Raw genomic sequence first — 27,691 nt, forward strand, 5'->3', positions numbered from 1 at the left:
ACTTAAATCACTTTACATACAGAACTGACTAATATCATCACTACAGGACACTGATATCTAAAAAATACTTCAATGTTCAGTCAAGATGACAAAGCAATACACAAACTATATCACTGCTTTTCAGTACGTCATATAGTTGTGCTTTCGCATCATGAACACAAAGCAGTATCTATGTACTATTCTGTAATATATAACACTGATTTTACTATTTTTTTTCTGCATGTTAAGTTTTATCATTTCCATTAAAATTAAAATATTCACAAATACATCACAGTTTACAGCCTTTCGAAGTCAATAGGAACAACTCAAGTACTTGGGAAGTAATGAGTACAGAAGTGTATGTAATATCAAGATTATTCTGGTTCTAGTCATGTTTTCAAGACAATGGCTTTTGTTCCTACCAAAAATTTATCCAAGGATTATTTAGGAAACGGACATTTATACGTAAGCTGACATTTCAGCAGCAAACTCTTTAAAATAGATAAAAAATGGAAGGAGGAACGACTGTGTTGACGTGCTGGATGTTCGCTTGTTTGATTTTCTGTATTAATGGTCTTACACCAGGTTGTGAATATGTTCACCTAACTTTGACCTGTTCCGGACCTAACATGACTGACGTACCAGAAAATATCTTTGCAAATACAACTGAAATTAAAATAAAGCATGCCGATATCAAAACACTGAACACTTCTGCTTTCAGTCAAACCAAGAAACTTCATGGATTAATTGTAGAACACAGTGGGGTCACTGACCTAGTGGATGAAGCTTTCGCTGACCTGAAATTCTTAGATATGATTTCGCTAAAAGGAAATAAGCTCATTACCCTTCAAAATGGCATTTTCTCCAATCTGACTTTACTGAAGGTGCTGCGACTTAGTGAGAATTCGCTTGTATCAGTAGATGGAATATTTGACGGTCTTACAAATTTGGAAAAATTAAGTCTAAATGATAATCAGATTGTCACCATAGCAACGGACACCTTTAGAGACCTCACAAGCCTACATCACCTAGAACTGAACAACAATAAAATTAAAGAAATTCAGCCACGAGCATTTGAGAACATGAAAATGCTAATGCTTCTGGGACTAGGAGATAATCCTATAAGATCTGTTGACAATATCTTCCCCAGTGATATGATGCTGCAGTACCTAAACCAAACAGCTTGCGAACTCTCAACATTTCCGAGTGACCTTCCATCATCACTGAAATATCTTAAACTCACGAAAAACAAGATCAGACGAATTTCGAAATCTGACACGCAGAGATATTCAGACCTGAATGCACTGATTTTAGAGGACAATGCTTTGGGGTACATTGAACCTGGGTCATTTTCTTCAATGACTTCTCTCACAGACATTTTCCTTTTTGTGAACCATCTAGAACATATTCCTGGTCCGTTCCCAGCCAGCATCAAGAGCATACACCTTGATAACAACCGGATTGAATCGATTCCTCCTGACATCTTCCAAAATGGAACTAAACTTAATATTCTCTCACTTCGTATAAATAACATTACTTCTATTCACACAAATGCCTTCCAAAATATAGAATCAATTCAAGAATTACATCTCGAAAGGAACACGCTATCTATTTTACATGATGAAACATTCAAATTCGCTTTGGGACTGAAGTATCTAAATTTAAACCATCTGACACTGACAGCGGTTTACCCCGACTGTTTTTCCAATCTGAACTCTTTGACTAAACTAAAAATGTCATTTGTGCGCGTCTCAAAGGATCAAGTGTATGGAAATATATTCCGAAATTTGCCGATGCTTGAAGAACTGCAGCTACAGGAGAGTCCAACACTGGCTGAAATTTTTATCACCAATCTTATCATAGAAAGGAAAAAGGTGAAAACTATTACACAGTTGAACCTTGAAGATAATGGACTGGAAACATTAAGTTCTGATGTACAAAAGTACTTACCTAACATACAGAAGCTTTCATTACGAGGAAACAAGTTTCACTGCAATGCTAATATACTATGGCTGCGAATCTGGCATAATATTGAACCAGACAAACTTCACAAATTCGATCAAGTTCGCTGCTATCTACCGCGACATCTTCAAGGTCAACGAATTGAAGATGTCCAAATTGGGCAGTTTAACGATCAGACCAGTTCTGAAAATGACAACCTTGACACCGTTTCTCATCCTTACCACATTCCTACTGACGATCCATTCCAAACGACAACTGAACAAGCGTACTACTTTCATTATCCAGATTACGACTATGAATATCTTTATCAGTACGACTACTCAAATGGCTCTACCGTACAGAGTATTTCAAATCATCCGATCCCGGCACTAACTTTCCAAACAACAACACCCTTGTCCGAGGACGACAGAAAAACAGTAAATTCAAATAACACTGTTGAGACATACAACCATTCAAATAACTCTACAATAAAAAGTATTTCAAATCATTCAAGACAGGCAACAATTTTCAAAACAGCAACACCCTTGTCTGATGATGGAAAACAAACAGAAAATCCCAACATCAAAGACAATGAAAACCATGATATAGGACACACGGGTAAACCACCAGCTAAAAACAATGGAGGAAATTCATCCAGTTTGAAAACTGTCGGGATAGCATTTGGTATGGCGTTTGGTGTAATCATAGTGATGCTCTTTGGTGCTTTACTTGTATACAAACTATGGCAAAGAAAGCATAATGCCGCTATGAAAACTGGGCGACATCAAAATGGAGGGCAGGATTACGTTTTTGTTGCTGCGCAGACAGACAGACGTGACAAACCAGAACCTAAAGTTCACAGGAAATTGTCACGGGCAGAGAGGGGATCGACGACATCACATGCCAGCGAGGACATAACAAATTCTGATACTGACATGAAAGTCTACATAATGGATATAGATGCATAAAATATACTTTACTTAATGTGAAAAATATTTTTACAAGAACAGCGGCATGATTTGAATAAGGCTGAAGATATTCTTTTAAACAAGAAAAGAAATGAAATGACAACTGAATGTCAAAGGCTGTTCCACAATATTTGAAAATACAGAACGTTTTCTATATCAAACCAATGTGAACAAAAGCCGGTGTTAGGGTTGAATGCAGCTGATAAAAGTTTTTCAGCAAAAGTTATATCTATAAATAAATGTCAACAGTTCTTATATATAAAACACAATGTTGTTAAATTATTAAAGTGAAATGATTTTGACCAGTGTGAAGTTTGAGATACAAACCGTATCCACAGACGGTGTAGTTTGTTGTGGGATTGATAAATTATCTCAAAGAAAAGACCGATCACACCTGTACAACTTTTTATAGATGGTACATTCTATTCACTGCTGAGATGCAAACATCACATTGATTTAACTTCTGTTCGTGGCACTTGTTCTTAAATTTTCCAGTGTTTCTCTCAACATGTGAAATGTAAAAATCTTTTTTTTTTCATACAAGCCAAAACTGGAATTGCAAGACTATACGGTTACAGCAAGAATTTTTCAGACTATGTGACCTTTGAAAATACCGTCAATAGAGGATATTATGATTAACATGCATACAGTGAAACACCGCTCGCTCGAGCATCGATGACTCGAGCACCCGGGCTCGCTCGAGCAATTCATGAGGTCCCGGCCGATTTCCTTCTATTTTCTATCTGAAATTACCATGGCTGGGTCGAGCATCGATAACTCGATCGCTCGAGCATGACACCTGGTCCCTGTGTATTAATTTACTCTTTGTTGCTTCTGGCTAACTCGAGCAGAGGTGTCAAAATTTTTTGCAGCTTCGGCGATCAGATTGTATCGGTTAATTGAAAATTGTGTTGTCTATTCCCCGACTATCTAATGTTTGTTTGTCGGTATATTTGATCTGATAATGAGATTAATTATTGATGAAAGGTCAAAGAAAAGTTTTATTGATCAAATGTTGATCAATTACTGTTTGCTTTAGATTAAAGCAAGTAGGCCTATGTTATTACTTATTACATCATAGATAACGTTTGTGATACGTTTTTTTAAATGTCACGGGTTTGTTATTATCATGCATCACTGTTTCCTCTGCAAATGGTACCGATGACAGTTGATACAATAACACTTCAATATTTCTTCCTATGTTGGTCAATGTTTGGGTCGCTCGAAACCATGGATAATTCGAGCATTTTGCTCATCCCCTTGTGACCTCGAGCGAGCGGTGTTTCACTGTAGTAATTTTGAATATGTCATTTTCAATGCCTTAATAAACCTTTTTATTAAATTACAAATACATTTTCCTGCAATTTTAATATTTTTGTGGCATGTACATATAATTAGCATATTTGTGTAAACTTTATTTTCCTTTGTCCCCTTTTTTTTTTTTCTTGCAATGTTACTGATACAGAAAAGTGGCATGTTCTTGGACCAATATGCATATGAAAATTGATGTACAAGGTAGAACTCTCTAAGAAGTGCATGCTCTTTTGATATTGTTTTTTGTTTCAGGGTACGTTTGGTCATATCGATCTCTAAGATGATAGTCCAGTGAGACTCACCAGACTATAAATCCAGAAGTTGTGTACATAATTATTGTATATAGAGATTTTATAACATTCAACATGTTGAAAGTATGTCTTTGTCGCATGTACATATAATTAGCATATTTGTATAAAATCCATGGTAACTACGAAATCTGTTAAACTTTATTTTCCTTTGTCCCTTTTTTCTCTTGTAAACACTAGTGTTTTATTATTTCTGTAAATTGTGTGGGACTGCATTGTCAGTGCATTTAAATCTGCCTTAGCAGTCACCTGTTTTTAGCAGTCACTTGCCTTAAGCAGTCAATCAGCTAACTTCACACCTTGACTTTAGGAATATATATATATATGTATAATTTGTATTTTGGGCTTTTTTAGATACATATGACACATTTATTTTAACTAACATTTTGTGAAATCATTAGTATTTGTATGGGACTAATTTTCATGGATTTCATAGTTCCGTCAGTTCACGAAATTAAGTTCCAACCAACAACTATACTTGTTTATATGATCAATGAAAGCTTAAATGCACAATATTCCTTTCCCCACAAAATATCTGTTTTGACCAAAACCATGAAATATCCTGATAACAATATTAATTGATTTGACAGTATTTTTAATGCTTAGATCATATATGTGTATAATATTGTAGTATGTAAAATAAAGGAGACATTTCCACACATGTTACAAGTATTTGATTTTAACCTAGGGTATGAACTTTTGAAAGCAAAAACTTATTTGAAAACCAATTCTAAGTTTTGTATTTTTCATTATGGTATGAAATACACAGACATGTTTAAAAGTGCTTGGAGACCTGCATATTGGGTATTTACACATTACATGTACTTTTACTATGCAATCAAAAATATAACAGACAAATTCACGTGAAGAATTTGTGGTTAACAGCTAACTATTCTTGTGCAGCTAAATATGCGTGAATATGTTTGCTCTGTATAAATATTAGCAGAAATAAACTCATTGATTTTTGTCTTTTTGTTGGGTTTAATGTCGCATCAACACAATTACAGTACAACCTCTCCAGAGCGGCCCTCTCTTAAGCAAAAACCTTTCTATAACATCATCAACATTTCCCTAAGCAGAAATATACTATCAAATTAACCTCTCCAGAACAACAACCTCTACATAACAGTCAATACAGTATTTGTATCTCCCAAAGGGTGTTGCTCCACAGAGGTTGCACAGTATAGGTCATATGGCAACTTTATAGCTTTGAGGATGGAGGAAGACCTCACATGCCCCTCCGTGAATATTTCATCACGGGTGGGCACCTGTGTAGAACCACCGACCTTCCGTAAGCCAGCTGGATGTTTTTCTCACATGAAGAAATTCAACGCCCCGAGTGAGGGGCAAGTGATTCAAAGTCAGTGACTTTAACCACTCAGACATCGAGGTCCCCATAAAACTATTGAAGATATCATCCGATCTACAATACTTAAAACACACCCAATATATTTTATGCCCACATGAAAATTACACAGGGTTTAGTTTCTTGTATTTAAAATTCTTTTTAATGTCTCAAGTATCAAATACTGTTGCTCCCTGTAAAATCTAAAAAGATCAAACTATGTCAATGACAGCTGGAACTGCTAATATTCTCACATCCATAGCATTGCAACACATATTTTTTGTAAGAAATGTATGGCAGAGTACATGATGATACCTTACAGTCGAATCTCGATATCTTAAACTTGCTCAAAATTCAGGCATCATTAAAGACATTTGAGCCAAGCCATGAGAAAACCAACTTAGTGACTTTGTGACCAGCATGGATCCAGACCAGCCTGCACATCCGTGCAGTCCGGTCAGGATTCATGCTGTTCACTAACAGTTTCTCTAATCCCAATAGGCTTTGAAAGCGAACAGCAGGGATCCTAACCAGACTGTGTAGATGCGCAGGCTAGTCTGGATCCATGCTGGTCGCAAAGCCAATATATTGGTTTTCTCATGGCATGGCTCATTTTCAAGTTCTATCACAAAAAGACAGGCACAAAGTTGAATTACAGTTATTTCGAAGCCAAACACTTAATGATAACGAGTTTCAACTGGATTTGTAAACAAATGTGGCAAAACAAGAGCTTTAACATTTTGAATGCAACTCAAAATTACCAGGAATTACACTATGACTAATGCATCAGGTTCACTGAAAGAAATGCATTTCAACTGTAACTATTTTACTGATTCAGGTCAAAGGAAGCGAGTCAAGTGTTTAAATATTTCAATACAATAAATATTCACAACTCTTTTCTTCTCATTTCTGATTTATATTTCAATGGCTTTACTGCTCCCATTCAGTAACATTCAGATTTTCTCCATATATGGATATTTCAGGATAAAAAAATCAAGGAAATGGTGTTTTTTTTACCATCATCAAATTTAAAATGTTTTTCTAATTTGTCGTCAACTGATGAACTTTAATGATGAGCATCTTGTTCACAATTTATTTAGTCAACTGGTCAGAAATATCTCTCCAAATAACTCACAAGTACCTGTTTAAGCATACTTAATTTATTTATTTATTTTGGTTTTACGGCACACCAACACAGTATAGGTTATATGGCGCCACACAGGACTACAAATTTTGGTTCCACATCTCATTTACATCGAAATAAAAACATGAGGTATGGAATCAAAATTTGCATACCTGCTGGAATCACAGAGTTACTGATAAAACCAAGTGTTAAGACCCAATTAGTCGCCTCTTACAATCATGCAAGGGTAAGGCAGTGGTTCCAATTCTTTTCATACACAGATCGTCCCAGAACCACATGGGGCTCAAGCATACTTAAACTCTAGGTAAACTGGTGAAGAATATTTTCCTTAGTGTACTTGGTCACAACTACCCCTCAATGTATACTTACATGCAGTAGCTAAATTGGTAAAGTAAAGCAGATAAACTAGTAGGTAAAGCAAAGTAGGTGAAGTATGTAAACTATTTGATCTGCACCATGAGAAAGCCAACATAGTGAATTTGCGATCAGCCTGGATCCAGACCAGCCTGCGCATCCGTGCAGTCTGGTCAGGATCCATGCTGTTCCCTTTCAAAGCCCATTGCAATTAGAGAAACCGTTAGCAAACAGCATGGATCTTGACCAGACTGCACGGATGCTGGTCGCAAATGCACTATGTTGGTTTTCTCATGGTGCGGTTCATTTCTCAATGCACACTTACTCAGTAAACTGAGGTATTTCTCAATGTTGACTTACTTGGTAAACTGGTCATAAATATTTCCCTCAAGGCCATGAACTCGTCTTCAGGAGCTATGTCTGCAGAACCAAACTCATTGCGGTCTGGCCATACTTCCCTAAACAATATACAAAATGAGTACTCAATTTATCTAGGGCTGTAACGAGTATCCGAGTACTCTGATATCTACAAATTCGACCAAAAGTTCGAGGACGGATATTCATCATTGTCAAGATCATTGGATCGCGATCTTTTTCATTAATACATGCAATATATAATTTTCTATCAATAAAACTAAATAAAAGCCACATTAAACGTCTTCAATGAATTTTCTTGCATATCTAAGTCGATTACGCATTGTCAGATTCTAAACCGGATGTAAACAAATGTCTTAGGTAGAGTTAGTATCGGTCTTATATTCGAACTAAAATTAATTTGAAATCTGTCATAACAGTGAATAAACATTTATCATTTAAGAAATTAAATTTAATAAAAAGTTAAATACAATTTTTTTTCCAACAAATAGTTTTCTTTAATATCAAAAAATGCGAAACTGTTACTAAATATTGTGATATCAATGACCGACGTCATATCGTTCATCTGCAAGAATGGCAAACATTGCTGAAGTCCACTCGCTAAACCTGACTTTAATTAATGAGCAAAACATTAAACATAAGTCATAACTGTTAAATTGAGCACTATGAAAACTGCACAGTTTAGATTTCATAAAGAAAATGGTACTTATATAACAGTCTTGCATTTTTGTGTCATTATAAGTTGTTGCTGGTGATTTGTGGTTCGAACTGTGCATCGTCAGCCCTGACTTGGAATCGGATCGGATTGCATCTTATCTGACGATCCGCAGCCCTAAATTTATCGTTACTGTGGTACCATAAAAACTTTACGTGGAGACAATGTGAATCATTATCATTACTGAGGGTTTACTTTCTATGGATTTTATTATTTTACCATGAACATTTCAAACCCAAGCAGTAAAAACTCATTAAGAAACAGCCATTTTAGCCAAAACAAAACAACTAACGGATTTCACAGTAGTTCAACCATAAAGCAAATTTCAATGCAAAAATGAAAAGAAATGACATTATCAACTTTTCAGAATAAATTGTCTTTCTGATGGTAAATGAACAAACCTTTAGAGGTGTAAATGGAATTTAAAAAACTTTTGTCTGCCTAAGTTACTCACTGTCTAACTTACTCATTGCCTAACTTACTTTGTTGCCTAACTTGTTTGTTACCTAGATTATTAGTTGCCTAACTTTCTCCCCCAAGGAAGTTCTAAATATCATTTCCTTACCTAGCTGCTCTGAAAACTGCTACAGCCTCCCCTGCTTTCTTCTCCCTCATGCAGTCTTGGATACGAATCATAGCATCCACTCTAGAAAGTAATTAACACCTGTTAAATTCTAAACAATAATACTAATTTATTGATTTTGTACAAAGCAATAAGTTGGTAAATAAAATCTCATCAAAAGGTTTCAAACAATACAATGGTCCGTTTGTTTGCTTGTTTTGTAAGCTTATTTATAGTTGCCACCGGTAACCCATATGGACGACTTCACCAGAAGACTGTTAGTAATGTTAGTGGGAGGACAATGCAAGTTACAGATGATGTTCCAATTCCAGAAGCTTCCCTGGTTCTTTACCATGCCAGGTGTAAAGCATCCACACACTGGACTCTTATCCCAATGTTAGAATTTTTAAACAGCAGGAGCTGAGCTCGAACTCACAACCCCTGGACCATAGTGTTCTCTCTACGGCCTATATGATCTTCCCCATGGAGGTTAAATGAATATATCTTATCACATCAGACTACCTTTGTTGGTCCACATCTATTTCTGATGCTGCGTCAAACGGAGCTACATCATCTGGAATATCGCTACGTCCCTGGAAAATGGCCGACAACTCGCTTGAAATCTCGTCCCATAAATCTTCCAGTTCCTGCTCACTAGGTTCAACATGACCTGTATTTTCTGTAACAGAAATACATTTTTCTTAGAATGTCTTTTCACAATGGTTATTAACTTCAAGAATATAATAATTATTTTATGGCACATGTACAAAAATTTACAATTTCTATGTAAATTAACTGCTGTAAAAGTTTACATATTTGAGATCATGAATTTTCCTAAAAAAAGCTTTTCCATATGAACTGTTATGAGAAAACTTTAAGAGAACAAGATTGAGAATATTACTGTTGCAATATTTTTTAATCACTTTTAAACTACAGTTACTACTAATAGAGATTTATACCCCCAGGCACCCCCATCATCATAAAGAATATAGGCCTTGCCCAGCATGGAATTCAGGACCTCAGCCATCTATTGATCTATGTCCCTACTGGGCTAAATGGGTGAGCACTTTTTGACCTCTAACTGTAACCTTCCACTTAGCAACCCAGGTCATATGCTATACATACCAACATCACGAGGTAAGTAATTGATGACAGTTAAAAGAAAATCTTCCTAGCAATTAAGATGCTACTTAGCAGACACAAAGTTAAGGTATTAGACCTTTGGCAAACAAGTGTGACATTGACCTTGGACATAGATACCTGGGTTGTGTGCACTCTGCATGTCCTCTTGATGAGACAAATATCAGGGTTTCAGAAGACATGGAGAGGAGGCAAACTGATGTTCTTTGACCATCAGTTTGCAACCTTACCTTGGACAAAGTGACCTTGGCTGTGTGCTCTGCATGTCAACTCGATGAAGAAAATAACAGATACTAGTTTTATGAAAACTTTCTCTGTGGTTTAGAAGATACTGAACAGAGGCAAAGGCAAGCTATTTGACTTTTGACCACCAAATATGACCTTGACCTTGGACCTAGTGACACAAGTTCTGCACACTGTCTTGATTAGGTAAACAACTGATGCTAACTGTATGAGAATGTTCCAAGCAGTTGAGACAATACTGAATAGACATGAAACTAAACTATTTGTCCTATTACCTCAAAGTCTGACCTTGACCTTGGACATAGTGACCTTGGTTATGAGGTTGATAAATGATGCAAGTTTTCTGAAAAACTTTCAAGCAGTTAAGATATAAAGCAAATATAAATTACAGACAGACAGAGTGGCATGCATGACTCCAATACATGCACTTTGAACTTAATGATACCAGTGAATATATCTTCTTGTTACAAATCCTCCACCTTCACTGTGTGGACCAATAATAAATATGATCAAACCTTGATTTCTAGGCTTCTTTTTCCTTCCTCCTGTTTTCTTCTTTTTCTTCTGTACCACAAGATGACCAGTCTTTTTTGAGAAGTTTTCCAGCATCTTCAGGAACAGGTGGGTTGTCTCTATGAGATCTTTCAAATACGACCTGTTTAGATATATTCTTCTTATAAAGCATTACTCTTTTAATACTAGAGCTATCACAAAAGATAATAAATACCCCCAGGTGCCTCTACAGGGAAAGCAGACTGTTGTGTTATTATTAGCTTTGACCTCAAGTGTGACCTTGACCTAAAACCTGTGTTATGCACTTTTATACCATCTTGATGAGGTTATCAATTGATTGCTACTTAAACTTTATAAATATCTTTCAAGTGGGTAAGAAGATATTATAAGCTATTTGACCATGGCTTAATAAATGGTTGCACAAGTTACTCTCATAACCATAATAACAGTTAAGGGATGAATTCAATCAAGCATGTATAATAACTCATGAGTAAAAGTCTTTCAGCACTTACCTAGATTGTCTATTTTGATCAAAATGCCTCAGTAATGTCAGGAATATATCTCGAAACTCCATCATGTAGAATATGTTACCTATAACAGACCAACATATATCATCACACTGTAGGGAAAATAGAAATGAACTCAATACCATGGCTTTCACAATGGGAAATAAAAATTGTTTCCTATGTCTGTTTTGCAGTTTTCAACACCTCAGTAATATTGCAATCTTTAGTTCTTCTATCCAGTGTTAATGTATTGTGTACCAATAATAAATTTTTCCACAAGATGCCACTTCCGCAGATAAAGCACGGGTTAGAGAACAAATGGCAACTGACATATTGATGTCTGTCCAACTAAATATGGAAAACTCTGTCCAACTAAATATGGAAAACATTCTGCGGAGAACATTCATCTAGCCATGGAAACAACTTCAAAAACACTAGACAAAAGGTATTCTGCAGAGAAAATTACACCCACAAGTCTACTATAAAGAACAGTCATCTTGCTATGGAAAATACCATTACACAAATAGTCTGCTGATTTTCATACCAAAATGTAAAGGCTGGCTTAAAATCACAAACCAGTAACAAGAGGGCCATCATGGCCCTATATCGCTCACCTGTTATCAATGCACTTGAGGACAAGAAGGTCCTCAGAAAAAATATCTAAGTCCAAAGGACAGGAACAACAAAGGGAAGAAATTAAACCAAAAAGAAAAAAAATTCTTACAAGGTACAGATATGTCAAAATACACCTAAAAATTGGAGGTACCATCCATGTTGTACCACAGAAAAGTGGTCTCGGTTTTTCCCTACAGCCAATAATAAAAAAGTTACTAAAAATAAGCTATTTATATTAAAGTAAAAGGGAAGTAATTCAAAAGAAAATTATTGTAAGTGAACAAAAGAAGGATCTGCCAAATAAATCTGTTGACATAAATGAAATTTCAGATCAGTATCTTCATTAGTTACGGAGATATACCCATTTTAATTTGAAATAAAGGGAGGTAATTTGACATAAAATCAGTCCATAGTTATCTACCCTGATTGAATCAGTCCAACTAATGATAATAATGAAATTTCAAATAAGTCCTATAAGTACTTACTGATATAAATCCATTTTGACTACAATCAGGGGAGGTTATCAGATATAAAATAACTCTGGAACCTACGATTGGATCTGATTTGTCATGGAATCCAAGATTTATTGTTGTTGAAGATATTTTGGAAGTTTGTATCAAATAAAACCATAAATGAAGTCTCTATATGGCTGCAAAAGCCAAAATAGCCAATTTTGGACCTTCAAGGGGCCATAACTCTGGAACCCATGATGGAATCTGGCCAGTTCAAGAAAGAAACCAAGATCTTGTGGTGATACAAGTTGTGTGCAAGTTTGGTTAAAATCAAATCATAAATGAAGCTGCTATTGTGCAGACAAGGTCAAAATAGCTAATTCTGGCCCTTTCAGGGGCCATAACTCTGGAACCCATTATGGGATCTGGCCGGTTCAACAAAGGAACTGAGATCTTATGGCAACACAAGTTTTGTGCAAGTTTGATTAAATTCAAATCATAAATGAAGCTGCTATTGTGCAGACAAGGTCAAAATAGCTAATTCTGGCCCTTTCAGGGGCCATAACTCTGGAACCCATAACGGAATCTAGCCAGTTCAAGAAAGGAACCAAGATCTTATAGTGATACAAGTTGTGTGCAAGTTTGGTTAAAATCAAATCATAAATGAAGCTGCTATTGTGCAGACAAGGTCAAAATAGCTAATTCTGGCCCTTTCAGGGGCCATAACTCTGGAACCCATAATGGGATCTGGCCAGTTCAAGAAAAGAACCAAGATCTTATGGTGATACAAGTTGTGTGCCAGTTTGGTAAAAATCAAATCGTAAATAAAGCTGCTATTGTGCAGACAAGGTCAAAATAGCTGATTCTGGCCCTTTCAGGGGCCATAACTCTGGAACCCATAATGGGATCTGGCCAGTTCAAGAAAGGAACCGAGATCTTATGGTGATACAAGTTGTGTGCAAGTTTGGTTAAAATAAAATCATAAATGAAACCACTATCGTGCAGACAAGAAATTGTTGACGGACGCACGCACGGACACACGACGGACGACGGACAAAGGGTGATCACAAAAGCTCACCTTGTCACTATGTGACAGGTGAGCTAATAATATAAACTTTCTGGAATAGATACACATAAATACTGTATACTGCACTTACTTTTGATGACTTTAGAGCTCTCCATCAGTGTGGTATTTCCAGATTTATCCATAGAGTCCAGTGTTAACAGTAACTCCTGGTAGGCCTTTAGTGCTAGATGTGTTCTGAAATATGACATTAACAACTCAAAAGCCTGAATTATAAAAAAAGAACTTCTGCAGCTAAGTGTTACATTTGCTGCGTAAGATTTTAATTTTTTCATATGAATTCTATGTTAAGAAGTTTGGCAATTTTGTTTAAAGTTTCACAACTGTAACAGTTTTGGCCTACTTATCATTTCAGAAATTTGCTCATGTCTTTACAAAGGATAAGTCTGCCATTGTATGTTACCTTTTGCCCCAAACAATTGCTTCTTTTTTCTCCATCTGCTGCATTTCATAATATTGGAACAGCTGTACTTGAATGTAGTGGAATGCTTGTACCGACATTGTCTCACTGAAATCAATAACACTCCATGGTTACTTTTTCTAGTATAAAATATTACATTCTACAGGGCCCTCGTTTGCCGATTTTTGGGGCCGAAATTCGGCCCCATTCCCCCCTCGAATTAGTATGTTTTTTTCCCCCAAGTATAGAAAAATTCCCCCTTGAAAGAAAAAAAAAATCAAGAAAAAAATCGATACCCGAAAGTCTTAGGAGCTCGTGTCCGGGAGATTTTCAAAAGACGCTCAAAGGACCCGGCATGATAATTGCCTGTGCGTCACTCGGGACCCGGAGACATTTTCCTTTGATAATCTTTCCTCTTATCAGTCTTTTCCTAAAGTAAAACTATGTCCACGATAAACACGTGTATTCAAAATAAACACTCGCGGTCATGCCCTCCTGCCTTTGATCTTCTGCTAAATTCCCGCCCTTTATCCTGTGGACATGCCACGCTGATTTTTCTTTATCAGCAAGTTACGTCACGGCGAGTGCACATAGGTAATGAGAATCAATGAAGTGTTAACATTAATTGATAAAGCGTTACCAGTATTGAGCCTGCATACTGTCAAAAAAGGCGCCAATTATTAAATTATCGTAATTAAGCGACCAGCTGATTACCGAGCATGTGAAAAGTGTCCTGCAAGATTTCTTCATGCAAACTTTAAATTAGATCATTGTTTAATGATTGTACCTTAACTTCAACGAGAAAATCCACAAATTTAAATGAATTTGGAAAGTAAAAATAAGTTTAGAATGTCCATTCACGATTCTAATTACACCCGATGACATATGCAATTTTTCCAAAATTCACTAAAAAAACTTGACTTTCAATGCAATTTTTAATGAAAAGTAGCATCATTATTTGAGGAACTATCTCTGGTTTACCTTAGTGGACCAATTAACTGGCAAAAAACAACATTTCAGACGACATTCCAAAAGTGTACCAGTATCCGGATAGTATGTTTTTGGATACATTTTTACAGAGTGTTTTAGCACTTTTCTGCTAACAAACAAAAATATTGAAGAAAAACCTCATCAAATTAAAATGAATTTTGATAAAAATTTATTTACAATATGAGATTATATGACCTGAAACAGAAATTGTTATTATGCTGTAACATGTTCTTGGTTGTAGTAGCTATTAATTACGTAGTATTACTTTATAAGAAAATATAGTCAATTGTATCGATGTGTTGGGGCAGGACTCTTGTATTTTGAAAAAGGACCCTTCAAAATTTGGACCCAAGGGTCCCGGGACTCTTGGGTTTTCAGGTCTAGTGAAACCCCTGGTTTTACTGATCCGTATAATACGCTCGTTTTTCAGTTCCCCGGATGCGTGTATGCAAAGTTACTTTCCTTTGAAAAAAAAAATGTTGCATAATGCACATCATACAGTAAAAAAGATCACGGATGCAACTGGGGCGAAATGCGCAAAAATAGATTTGCTTTTTAAGCAGCATGCTCTAAAAAAACAAACTACTGTCACGGACACCGTTGTTTCATCAGGGCCAGACATGCACAATCAGGTAGATACGATGAAGGGAAGCCCTGCTCCGGCTGCTGCTGAGACAATGTCCGTGGATACTGCTAGTGCTTCCGTTAATGACGACATGTGAACCTCGATTGGATGTCACCTAACTGATTTAATAAAAGAAAATAGAAGTTGCCTGTTTTCAATAGATTATGTTCTGTACAATACTTCAGATATATTCACATTAGTTTGATATCTGTAATACTCAACTGACCTTAATTTAAGGGGTTATGATCAGATGTCATATCTCCAGAATGAATTCCCCCCTCCCTTGAAAACGACGCGAAATTCCCCCCTCCAAGGGCCCCATCCCCAATCCCCCAAAATGTAGAGAGGGCCCTGTTCTAATTTTGACTCATCTGATTCATACTGTTTTTTCCCAGGGATCTGACAATGAAGTGTAGGTTATTTAACAAAGAAAAGATATTTTACTAAAATCAAGATTTGATTTGATTTTGTTGCATTTAACAGCGCACAGTTATAGGTCATATTTCAACTTTCTAGCTTTGATGGTGGAAAACCCCAGGCGCCGTTCAATGCATTATTTCATATTTTTTATGCATTATTTATGCACTATTGGGTAGAACCACAGACCTTCCGTAAGCCAACTCGATGGCTTCCTCACATGTAGAATTCAATGGGTGGACGGATAGCTCAGTGGTTTGCACACTGGCCTTCCAATCCTGAGGTCGGGGTTCGATCCCTGGCAGCTACTCGGGAATTTTCAGAAACGCTTTTCAGTGTTTCCCACCCAACTAGAGGTGTACTGGTCAGGAACCCAGGCAATCCTTGCGTGTATCAGTGCTATACACTGGGCACGTTAAAGAACCAGGCTGTCTATTCGAAACGAGCTAGGCTAAGTTAGCCGGACAAGCCTGTATCTGATTTCTGATCTCTCTGTCGTGGGGGCTTTGTCTCACTCTGTCCCTCTGGTCAGATCGCTCTGTGTCTGTACTAGTAGAGGATGAATTATGCGCCCTGTGTGGCTGCATTTGAACTATGTAAAGTGCCTTTGGCGCTATATAAATCTGGTATAATTTAATGTACAACGCCGGTGAATATACTATGTGTAAAATTAGGCGTTTAATCAAATAAAGCAGTTTCAGTTTTCAATGCCCAAAGTGGAGCTCAAACCCACATCAGTAAGGGGCAAGTGATTTTAAATCAGCAACCTTAACCACTCAGTAATGGAGGCTCCCTCAGAGTCAAGAATCAGCTGAGTTAAGTAAAATACTAATCAATGAGGATTATTTTCTATACCATGACGAGGAACTGCTGTTCAGGTAAAACGAAAAAGTATGACTGCCTGAATTACATTATGGACGATCTTGTGTATGTGTCAGGATGCAAACTAGTTCATCTGCTTACAATCTAACGTGCTTTACAACAATGCATGCATAATGCAACAATTATGCAGGTTTCTGTTTTCATCTAGATTTTTTTTTTCAAATAAAGTAGTTTTCCCCTAAAACTGATGTCACATCAGGATTTTTTTTTAAATTCCAATCTAACCAAATACTTATCTATTTTTCCAAAATCTTAACCCTGAGCCCCTCTACATAAAAAACCTGTTATAGGTTATATAGACTCATTCTAGCTTTAATTATTAAAACACTAACATGAGTTGCCAAACCGGACATTATTTTGAGCACATGTGTAGAACCATCGACCCCTTTGCAAGCCAGTTGGATTGCTTCCTGGCAAAATAACCGAAGCAGGGAATAAATACACTGAAGTTTTGGATTCAAAGGTAGCATTTTTAACCACTCTACCATCGAGCCCTCCATCCTCTGAACAAGGAAACTGTATTACCTGACAAGATCCACTTGACCGCTATGTAGCCTACAGAACTCCATGAAGAAACGCATTGACCACAGATAGTATGTCTCGTCATGTTCTTGCGACTTCTCTCGATTCAGAATGTCCTATAAAACAATATCAACAATACAAACTGGACAATGATACTTCAGATATTTTACCATTTTATACCAAACAGCACGTTTCGAAAACTTACATCATTATTTTCCTTCAAGAAACAACCAGTAAGAAGAAAAGATCAAAAATGTCTTAATAAACTAGAGCTATCACTAAAGGTGATGAATGTACCCCCCGCATGCACTGACACAGTACATTGCAATTTGACGCACACAAGATTGCATAATTATGTGGACTGTATGTATATAGACTGTATGTATACAGTATAGTAACAAAAAACAAAGTCCCATAACTATGCAGAATATTTATCTAAAAGAATGTAACATGCACCATGCACAACTAGGGTTGTGTGAAGTTTCATTAAATTGTGTGTAAGGGTTTGGTAGATTAGGCACGCACAAGATTGCATATGCAGACTGTATGTACATAGTATGTTAACAAGAAACAAAGTCCCATAACTCTGCAATTTTTTTGCTGAAAGAACCTAACATGCCCCATGCACAACTACTGTTGTTACTGATCACTTGTGTGAAGTTTCATTAAATTGTGTCAAGGGGATGAGGAGAGATGGTGCGCACAAAATTGTGTCTATGTATATAGTATAGTAACAAAAAAACAAAGTCCCATAACCAGAGCTCCAGATAAGCTGCGTATCTGCGTATTTACGCAATTAAAATTGCAGAAAACCCAACTGAATTCATACAGTGTGCGTACTGAAACGCAGGTAAAATTCCTAATACCCAATTCGTTAAAAACCGGTTGCGTATCGCATTTTCCTTATAACTAGAACGGGTAAGAGACTTTAACACTAGATTTGACTGACTGGTTATTCGTTACCGCAGAAAAAGTTGCAATTTATCGGAAAAATTACAGGACCATTCAGTCGGCTGATCTGTGTTATTTGGACGCTTTGTAAACAATTTCTTTACACCAATAAAATGTAGGAGGTTGCAGAAAAACATTGTTGCAGCACAAACAAACAAATTAGTGGGATATTTTGCTGTTCAACAATGACAGTTATTTGTTTGTGACAATGTAGTGTCCCCAATACTGGATGACATCTTTTAGGAGAATGCATATTGCGGTAATCGTTTGGGATATTGTGGATGAACTGATCTCTGACTGCATTAAAAGTGAAAAAGAAAACAACAGTATGAAACATTCATTACAATTTTAAATACATTTTTGTATTAAACATTGAAGAGCGCCATTAAAATACTTAGTCAGTCCTGTTTAATGATATATACCATGTATACTGTAAGCAAAAAATACTCATTTGTTAGTGCGAGATTGGTAAAATACCCAGTGGGTTTTAGCAAATACCCAATTACTTTTGAAAAGGCTGGGTAATGATATTATTTTTACCCAATTCATATTTCCAATACCCAATTCAGACAAAAAGTGATGGGTAAATACCCAATTGCACCAAAAGCTTATCTGGAGCTCTGCATAACTCTGCAAATTTTTTTTCTGAAAGAACCTAACATGCCCCATGCACAACTACTGTTGTTACTGATCACTTGTGTGAAGTTTCATTAAATTGTATCAAGGGGATGAGGAGAGATGGTGTGCACAAGATTGTGTCTATGTATATAGTATAGTAACAAAAAAAACAAAGTCCCATAACTCTGCAAATTTTTTTTCTAAAAGAACCTAACATGCCCCATGCACAACTACTGTTGGTACTGATCACTTGTGTGAAGTTTCATTAAATTGTGTCAAGGGGATGAGGAGAGATGGTGCGCACAAGATTGTGTCTATGTATATAGTATAGTAACAAAAAAACAAAGTCCCATAACTCTGCAAATTTTTTTTCTAAAAGAATCTAACATGCCCCATGCACAACTACTGTTGGTACTGATCACTTGTGTGAAGTTTCATTAAATTCTGTCAAGGGGATAAGGAGAGATGGTGCGCACAAGATTGTGTCTACGGACAGACGGCCAGACAGACAGACAACCTGAAACCAGTATACCCCCACTTACAACTTTCTCAATCAGGAATAAATGTTACGAAACATTACATAATTTTCCAGATTTTTTGGAGTAAAAGGGACGAACAGCTGACAATTGACTGGACTATTAAGTGTCTAAAATACAATTCAATAACTACAACCAAGTGTGTACTGTAATATTGTGCTGAGGTTAACCATAATTATGATAAAAAGAATGTTTTGTAACAGAACAGATATTAATTATCATATAGTATTACATCAATTCAATACGCTCACCTTGACTGCATACATCAAAGGATTGTAACAATTCTCCAAGAACTGTATACAGAACTCCTTCAACCCCAGACGTATGCTAAGCGTGGACCTTCGCTTCACCTCTCTATCTATTATAGGTTTCCGATTCTTCGGTTTCTTTTTCGGCTTCTTGTTTGTATCTAGGTTTATCTTTGAGACGTCTCCTTGTTGTTTATGGTAAATCAGGTCATTATCACTGATTGACTTGAAATTCTTCACAACATACGTCCCTCCAAATCGTGAATGTCTGAAACAAATAAGCCATGCCATGAGAAAACCAACATAGTGGGTTTGCGACCAGCATGGATCCAGACCAGCCTGTGCATCCGTGCAGTCTGGTCAGGATCCATGCTGTTCGCTTTCAAAGCCTATTGGAATTAGAGAAACTGTTAGCGAACAGCATGGATCCAGACCAGACTGCACGGATGAGCAGGCTGGTATGGATCCATGCTGGTCGCAAACCCACTATATTGGTTTTCCCATGGCGCGGCTCATTAGTCACGATACCTCCTGTAATATATGTAGCACTATCCTAACTTAACCTGTACTCTAAAGGATTGCTGGTAGATCAGTCTCAAAATTGAATCACCTGACTGGATGTCATTAAGCACAAATCTTAAACACTACCAACAACTTGATCCTATACAGAGATTGGTCTCATAATGCTTGGAACCAGGCTTGAGTTTCAGATTCTGAAGCAAATTAGTCTTGATTTTTTGAAGTGTGACTAAGACTGTACCCGAGTTGATGCATTGTTCTTTAATGGAACAACATTTTCACATTTTCTGTATTTATATCAGCTTTCTTTCTAAACCATTATTAACTAACATTAGAAAATATTGAGAGGAATTTAAATTTTTTTTTTTAAAGAAACTATCCTAAATTAAACAGTGTTGTCTAAGAGTCTCAAATTCTCCCTGTTACATACTTGTAATTTGGTAGTCTGAAACCTAAACTAAAGTATGTGATAACCTTGACCTCAATTAAGCAAAAAATTCTATACAACAAAGTTATATACTAAAATGACCAAAATTGAATAGTGACATTACCTAGAGCTGAATTTCATCTGATTAGCTTTCTTCTGTAACTTTTCCTGTTCTCTCACCATCTCCAACTCTCTGAAACAAATGTAGGCCACATACAATTAAATCACTCTTTCTGTTAAAAATATTTACATTTTAATTAAAATGTTATGGCTAAATTTTCTTTTGACATATTCAGTTTTCATACACAGAATCACTGTTGTAAGCAGATAAATATTGTTAAATTTCTACATGATGTTAAACTGCAAAACAAACATTTAAATAAGTACAACCTCTTGATGGCAACACCACTGTGTTCATAATTATGTACTGTAAAATCATTTAATTTCGCGGGCATGAAATTTCCTGGTTTTGGTCAAAACGGCAATTTTGTGGGGATAAGAATTCGTGGATTTCAACTTCTGAACAAAACATGAATGGGAATTTTACTTGTTCGTTGGGATTAAATTTCGTGGATTGACTCAACCACGTAATCCTTGAAAATTAGTCCACCACGATTATTAATGATTTCATAGTAACTGTTGCATAGGTTTGTTGAGGTTCATTAACATTTTTGCTATTTTTTTTTACAGTTTTACAGCCGAATACTGGCTGTTTCCCCTAGCCAAAAATAGCTATATTTCCCCATAAAACTGTTATATTTAACTTCAATGAAGGTCATATCCTCCACCTTGATTTTAAAGAAAGTGTTCCAAATAGTAAATAATTTTACCAATGTTGGTGTTTATATATTTTTCAACCCCAATTACCCCCATGTTTCTTCAAATTTACAACTCGCCCAGGTGTTACGGACTGATAATTATGTCACACTAACTGTGTTTACTTCTTATTAAGTGCCAAATTCATAAGGACACTAGTTCTTGCATATTGGTACTGGGCCTGTTATCATGAAAATCAATTCATTTACATTTTTCTCTTTTTTTGGTTTTATCACACTGTATTTTCCCTGTAAGAAAGCCACAGGTTGTTTTGAAAAATGAAAAATAAAATCACTGTTAACACTTTTACAAAGGAACTGGTTTAGTCGCTGAACAGACATTTCTGGCTTGTGGGAAGGGATTGTGTCTTCAGATGCCATTAGCAAAGGATACACTGTAGCACTATTTATGTCAAAACTTAATTTGAACAATCACTCCATTGGGGTAAAGTCAATATAGAAGAGTTACCTTTCATCTTTCACTTTCTCGCTGACAGATCTCTGTACTCCTGCTGCTGCCAGCATATCTGCAGTCTGAAATAGAATCAAGGAATAAAATAATCTTTCTGTTCAAGCACCTTGTTACAATCAAATTCAGTATTTTCTACTCACATGTCTTCACTTTCATTTTTCAATCTTCAATTAGTGCAGAATAGGATACCTTTAGATAAAACTCATTTAAATGGATGACCAATCTTCAGCAAAAAACAATTTCTATTTAATGTCAAGCTACGTGGAGTGTAATTTGTAAGTGCGACCTTAACCTTTCACCTAATTTAGAAATACAATATCAAGGTGAAGTTTACGAAGCATTATGGGATAATCTACTGGCAATCATTCTGTAAATTTTGGCTGATATATCTCCTATAGTGATCTGAAACTGTTAGTAATCTCAAGGTCATTGTCCTTTGCCCTTCAAAGGTCCCAGGCAATTTTCACATGAAGTTTGACCACCGCAGGCCTTAACACTCTCCGGATATTTAGGGACTGACCTTTAAAATATTAGATGTTATCTAATGAACATAGGCAATCAGCCGATGAAGTTTGACAACTGCCTTTGTTATTGGTCTGAAACCAAATGAGACCAATCTACCAAACAATATGAGTGACAAAATATATCCCCTATTTTTAAACAAGAAGGTCATGATGACCCTGAATCGCTCACCTGAGTAATAAGAGCCACATGTTTCAAACGGAAAACTGACGCTGAAATATTAGAAAGTAGGTCAGTAGGTCATATTCATGGTGACTGAAAGACAGTTTTAAGGTTGGTGTGCAAAACTGTCCATGTCATCCAAATTTGTTGTTTTTTGGCTGTTTTCTTTGTTTGTTTGTTTTGGGTTTAACGCCGTTTTTCAGCAGTATTTTAGTCATGTAACAGCGGGCAGTTAACCTAACCAGTGTTCCTGGATTCTGTACCAGTACAAACCTGTTCTCCGCAAGTAACTGCCAACTTCCCCACATGAATCAGAGGTGGAGGACTAATGATTTCAGACACAATGTTGTTTATCAAATAGTCACGTAGAACATACGCCCCGCCCGAGGATCGAACTCGCAACCCCGCAATCTGTAGACCAACGCTCTTACCTACTGAGCTAAGCGGGCGGGCAGACCTAAAAAAACAAGAAAGTAGGTCAGTAGGTCAAGGTCACAGTCAAGTGATCCCTAATCACTTGGGTCATCAGGTAATTATATTTAAACAGTCTTGGAAATATGACCTGATAATTTTTGAAGTATTTTTTTCCTACATAACTCATAATCATAACAAGTGACCCCCAGGGCGGGGCCTCTTTTCACCCCAGGGGCATAATTTGAACAAACTTGTTAGAGATCCACCAGGCATTGTTACATACCAAATATCAAATGCCTAGGCCTTGAACTTTCAGACAAGAAGATCTTTATTTTTTTCCTATATAAGTCTATGTTAAACTTAGTACCCCCAGGGCAGGGCCTCTTTTCACCCTAGAGACATAATTTGAATAATTTTGGTAGAGAAGCACTAGGAAAGGCAATATACTTAATATCAAAAGCCTAGGCCTTGCAGTTTCAGGCAAGAAGATTTTTAAAGTTTTTTTCCCCCTATATATGTCTCTTTTCACCCCAGGGGCATAATTTGAACAATTTTGGTAGAGGACCACAAGGTAATGCTACATACAAAATATCAAAGGCCTAGGTCATGTGGTTTTAGACAAGAAGATTTCTAAAGTTTTTTACTAGATAAGTCTATGTAAAACTTGTGACCCCCAGGACGGGGCCTCTTTTCATCCCAGGGGCATGATTTGAACAATCTTGATAGAGGACCATAAGATGATGTCACATGCCAAATATCAAGGCTCTACGCCTTGCGGTTTTGGACAAGAAGATTGCTTAGTTTGGTTGCCATGGCAACCAGAGTTCTGCATGAAATTAAATTCTTTGAACAATTTTGAAAGGAGACCACACATAGATCATTCCAGTGAAGTTTGGTGTAATCCTGCCCTTTGTTTTTCAAGAAGAAGATTCTTTTAGAAAATGTTGACAGATGCACGACTGACGACACACGACGGACATTGAGCGATCACAAAAGCTCACCATGAGCCTTTGGCTCAGGTGAGCTGAAAAGAACACAAAACAAGAGGTTCATGATGACCCTGGATCGCTCACCTGAGTAATATGAGCTACATGTTTCAGATGTCAAACTGATAATTTTTAGAAATTTTTTGGAAGATTTTCCGATGTATAATCAAGTAACCCCTGGGGCGGGGCCAATTTTACCCTGGGGGTCATGATTTGAACAAAGTTTTTAGAAGTCTACTAGGCAATGTTAAATAATTATCAAATATCTAAGATCTAGACCTTCTGGTTTATTTTTAGCAAATTTATGAAGATTTCCATATATACAATCAAGTAACCCATGGGGCTGGGTAAATTTGACCCTGGGGGTTCAAGATTTGAACAAATTTTGTAGAGGTCCACTAGGCAATGCTACATGTCAAATATCTAAGCTCTAGGCTTTCTGGTTTATTTTTAGAAAATTTTGAAGACTTTTCTATGTACAATCAACCCCATGGGGCGGGGGTCATGATTTGAACAAATTTTGTAGAAGTCTACTAGGCAATGCTACATGTCAAATATCTAAGATCTAGGCCTTCTGGTTCATTTTTAAAATTTTTTTGAAGATTTTCCTATGTAAAATCAAGTGACCCCCGAGGCGGGGTCAATTTTGACCCAGGGGTCATGATTTGAGCAAATGTTGTAGAGGTCCACTAGGCAATGCTACAGGTGAAATATCTGAGCTCTAGGCCTTCTGGTTTACTTTTAGAAAATTTTGAAGATTTTCCTTTGTAAAATCAAGTGACCCCTAGGGCGGGGTCAATTTTGACCCCGGGGTCATGATTTGAACAACTTTAGTACAGGTCCACTAGGCAATGCTACATGTCAAATAACTAAGCTCTAGGGCTTCTGGTTTTTGAGAAGAAGATTTTTTAAGATTTTCCTATGTAAAATCAAGTGACCGCTGGGGCGGGGTCAATTTTGACCCCAGAGTTATGATTTGAACAATTTTAGTAGAGGTCCACTAGGCAATGCTACATGTCAAATATCTAAGCTCTAGGCTTCTGGTTTTTGAGAAGATGATTTTCCTATGTAAAATCAAGTGACCTCTGGGGCAGGGTCAATTTTGAACCCAGGGTCCACTAGGCAATACTTCATGTGAAATATCTAAGCTCTAGGCCTTCTGGTTTATTTTTAGAAAATTTTTGAAGACTTTCCTATGTAAAATCAAGTGACCCCTGGGGCGGGGTCAATTTTGACCCCAGAGTTATGATTTGAACAATTTTAGTACAGGTCTACTAGGCAATGCTACATGTCAAATATCTAAGCTCTAGGCTTCTGGTTTTTGAGAAGATGATTTTCCTATGTAAAATCAAGTGACCTCTGGGGCAGGGTCAATTTTGAACCCAGGGTCATGATTTGAACAAATTTGGTAGAGGTCCACTAGGCAATGCTTCACACCAAATATCTAAGCTCTAGGGCTTCTGGTTTTTGAGAAGAAGATTTTTAAAGTTTTTCCTTTCGGTTGCCATGGCAACCAGAGTTCTGCATGGAATTCAATCCTTTGAACAATTTTGAAAGGGGACCACCAAATGATCATTCCTGTGAAGTTTGGTGTAATTCTGCCCAGTGGTTTTCAAGAAGAAGATTTTTTTAGAAATTGTTGACGCACAACGGACGATGCACGACGGACGACAGACATCAAGCGGTCACAAAAGCTCACCTTGTCACTTTGTGACAGGTGAGCTAAAAATGTTAAAGCTTACAACTAGTAATAAAGAGAGCTTATATCTACCTGTTCTCTGAACATAAGGGAGACAATTTCAAGTATATGCATAGATAGGTTTCGCTCCTCTTCTGAGCTGGCAATGTAGAGCAAGATGTCTTCTAAACCACTCACATGCAGAGCCCTATAATACATACAAAATACAAATACTAAAGCAACAAAGAACAACAAAACCAGTACTAAACAGCAACATAAAATCAGATGTTCAACTGAACATTTACTTAACTGACAAGTGGTTACTTGACTATCTACAAGGCTGCCAAAAAAAAACTTCAGTCCCAGAAGACAATTTGCTTTCTTGAGAATCATTTATTTCAATGAAAAACTCTAGAAGCCATCAAGAAATCATAAACTTGTCTAGGCTCCAGTGAGTACAGAGCAATGAAAATATGATCAAGGATGATAACACATTTAAGAGTAATGATCTATTTAAATCGCTTAAAGAATGGCAGTGGTACTGTCAACATGTATCAATAGGCTGTATCTGCTCTTTAACCTTGATCTAAGAGCTACATTTTCAGATCACCAAGTTTCAGACCAATTGCTTTTCAAACTCTCGGAACAGATAGAATTTGGGCTAAACAAACAGCCTACCGATGGTGTGATAACTATATACCTTCCTGAAAGGGCATAAAATTAATTTGAATAGGCCAGAACATCTTTGCAGTAATACAGATGAACTGCTTTAGCAAAAAGTTTTTGCTGTTGCTGCAAGAACTGACCTTACACCCAAGGTATTGTTGCGTGCCGCTGGCCGATGTATTTTAGACAAGATACCCGTACTCTATTCTCAGGACGGTAACAGTTTAATAATATGCTTTCATGTGTTTAGCCAAATATGCATCCATATGCTCCACGATAATGTTGATTCAACCACTAGAAGCTAAATATCATTTAACCTTGCAATGTCACAGATCTATGCTGGGATTCTAGGCTGGACAAGGTCAGTTTATCTGACAATTTACCAGTATGCCAGACGGACGAACACACAGACAAACAGTGATAACAAGTCCCTAGTGTTCACAATCTTGTAGACACCTGAATGCAGACTAGGGCACCAGGTTCACAGCTACTGAGGTTACACCTCGAGACATCTAATAAGTACAGACGGACGGACGGACAATGACTGATTCACAAAGATTGACTCCGCAGTGAAAACAATAAAGGACTAGATCTAAGTATTTAATAAAATCAAAATAAAATCGGTAAAAGTTTAACGTGATTTATTCACAAGAAACCTTAACAAAATGACCGTATAAGCAACGAAAATCAACGATATGGCTGCGTGAGAAAACACCGCGAATAAAACTTTTTAGAACTTTAACAGAGGGGCTGGCGCAGGTGCAAAATTTACTTATAAGAATGTACTTATTCTATAAGCAAAACCTTTAGATGAAAATTATTTAAAATATCTCAGTAATAAATATGGCCCCGAAGTCACAAAGGCTAGATTTACTGAAAATATCCTACTTCAAGTTCAACTTAATAAATACGTTTAGAAAACAAAAGGTAGAAGAAAACTTTTAAATCTACTTAAGAAGTCTTAAAAGTAAAAGAAAATTCCGACTAAAGTATTTTACTTGAATTTTAGAAATGGCCTTCTGTAACAAAAGAATATTGTCTGCGGAGTGCCGTTTTACTGTCGGACGCAACGTTTTATATGGTTCTGCTAACTGTTTACTTACAGTGTTAGCAAAATGTTAGAACATGGAAAAATTGTAAGCAATGGGGCCCCGAAAGGATTGCTAACACTGCTAACAACAAAAAAGTACATGGTAGTAGGCTTAAAAATAGCACCCTGCGCCGCCAAATTACACGTGCACATTTTATTTATTTACACAAGTACATAATAACGAGGGGAAAGT

General features: G+C 36.7%; 2 protein-coding genes across 2 annotated transcripts in view; one reads left to right on the forward strand and one right to left on the reverse strand.

Annotated features, from left to right (window-relative positions):
* Positions 1 to 319: 319 nt before the first annotated feature.
* On the forward strand, positions 320 to 5,477 carry LOC123560025 (toll-like receptor 6). Its single transcript, XM_045352259.2, has one exon. The coding sequence runs from the start codon at positions 489 to 491 to the stop codon at positions 2,886 to 2,888; it is 2,400 nt and encodes a 799-aa protein (XP_045208194.2). The 5' UTR covers positions 320 to 488; the 3' UTR covers positions 2,889 to 5,477.
* Positions 5,478 to 6,633: 1,156 nt separating this feature from the next.
* Positions 6,634 to 27,691, reverse strand: part of LOC123544471 (protein timeless homolog) — a 30,179-nt gene continuing 9,121 nt past the window's right edge. The window contains exons 8-20 of the mRNA XM_053516776.1: positions 25,836 to 25,950; positions 21,978 to 22,042; positions 20,818 to 20,886; positions 19,751 to 20,015; positions 17,398 to 17,510; positions 13,962 to 14,066; positions 13,632 to 13,735; positions 11,414 to 11,492; positions 10,904 to 11,043; positions 9,528 to 9,684; positions 9,009 to 9,089; positions 7,714 to 7,811; positions 6,634 to 6,650 (exon numbers count right to left, since the gene is read on the reverse strand). Of these exons, the coding sequence (XP_053372751.1) occupies positions 6,634 to 6,650; positions 7,714 to 7,811; positions 9,009 to 9,089; positions 9,528 to 9,684; positions 10,904 to 11,043; positions 11,414 to 11,492; positions 13,632 to 13,735; positions 13,962 to 14,066; positions 17,398 to 17,510; positions 19,751 to 20,015; positions 20,818 to 20,886; positions 21,978 to 22,042; positions 25,836 to 25,950 (1,408 nt within the window). The remainder of the gene's footprint in view (positions 6,651 to 7,713; positions 7,812 to 9,008; positions 9,090 to 9,527; positions 9,685 to 10,903; positions 11,044 to 11,413; positions 11,493 to 13,631; positions 13,736 to 13,961; positions 14,067 to 17,397; positions 17,511 to 19,750; positions 20,016 to 20,817; positions 20,887 to 21,977; positions 22,043 to 25,835; positions 25,951 to 27,691) is intronic.

The sequence above is a fragment of the Mercenaria mercenaria genome, chromosome 10 (genome assembly GCF_021730395.1).
Source record: "Mercenaria mercenaria strain notata chromosome 10, MADL_Memer_1, whole genome shotgun sequence".
Classification (NCBI taxonomy): Eukaryota; Metazoa; Mollusca; class Bivalvia; order Venerida; family Veneridae; genus Mercenaria; species Mercenaria mercenaria.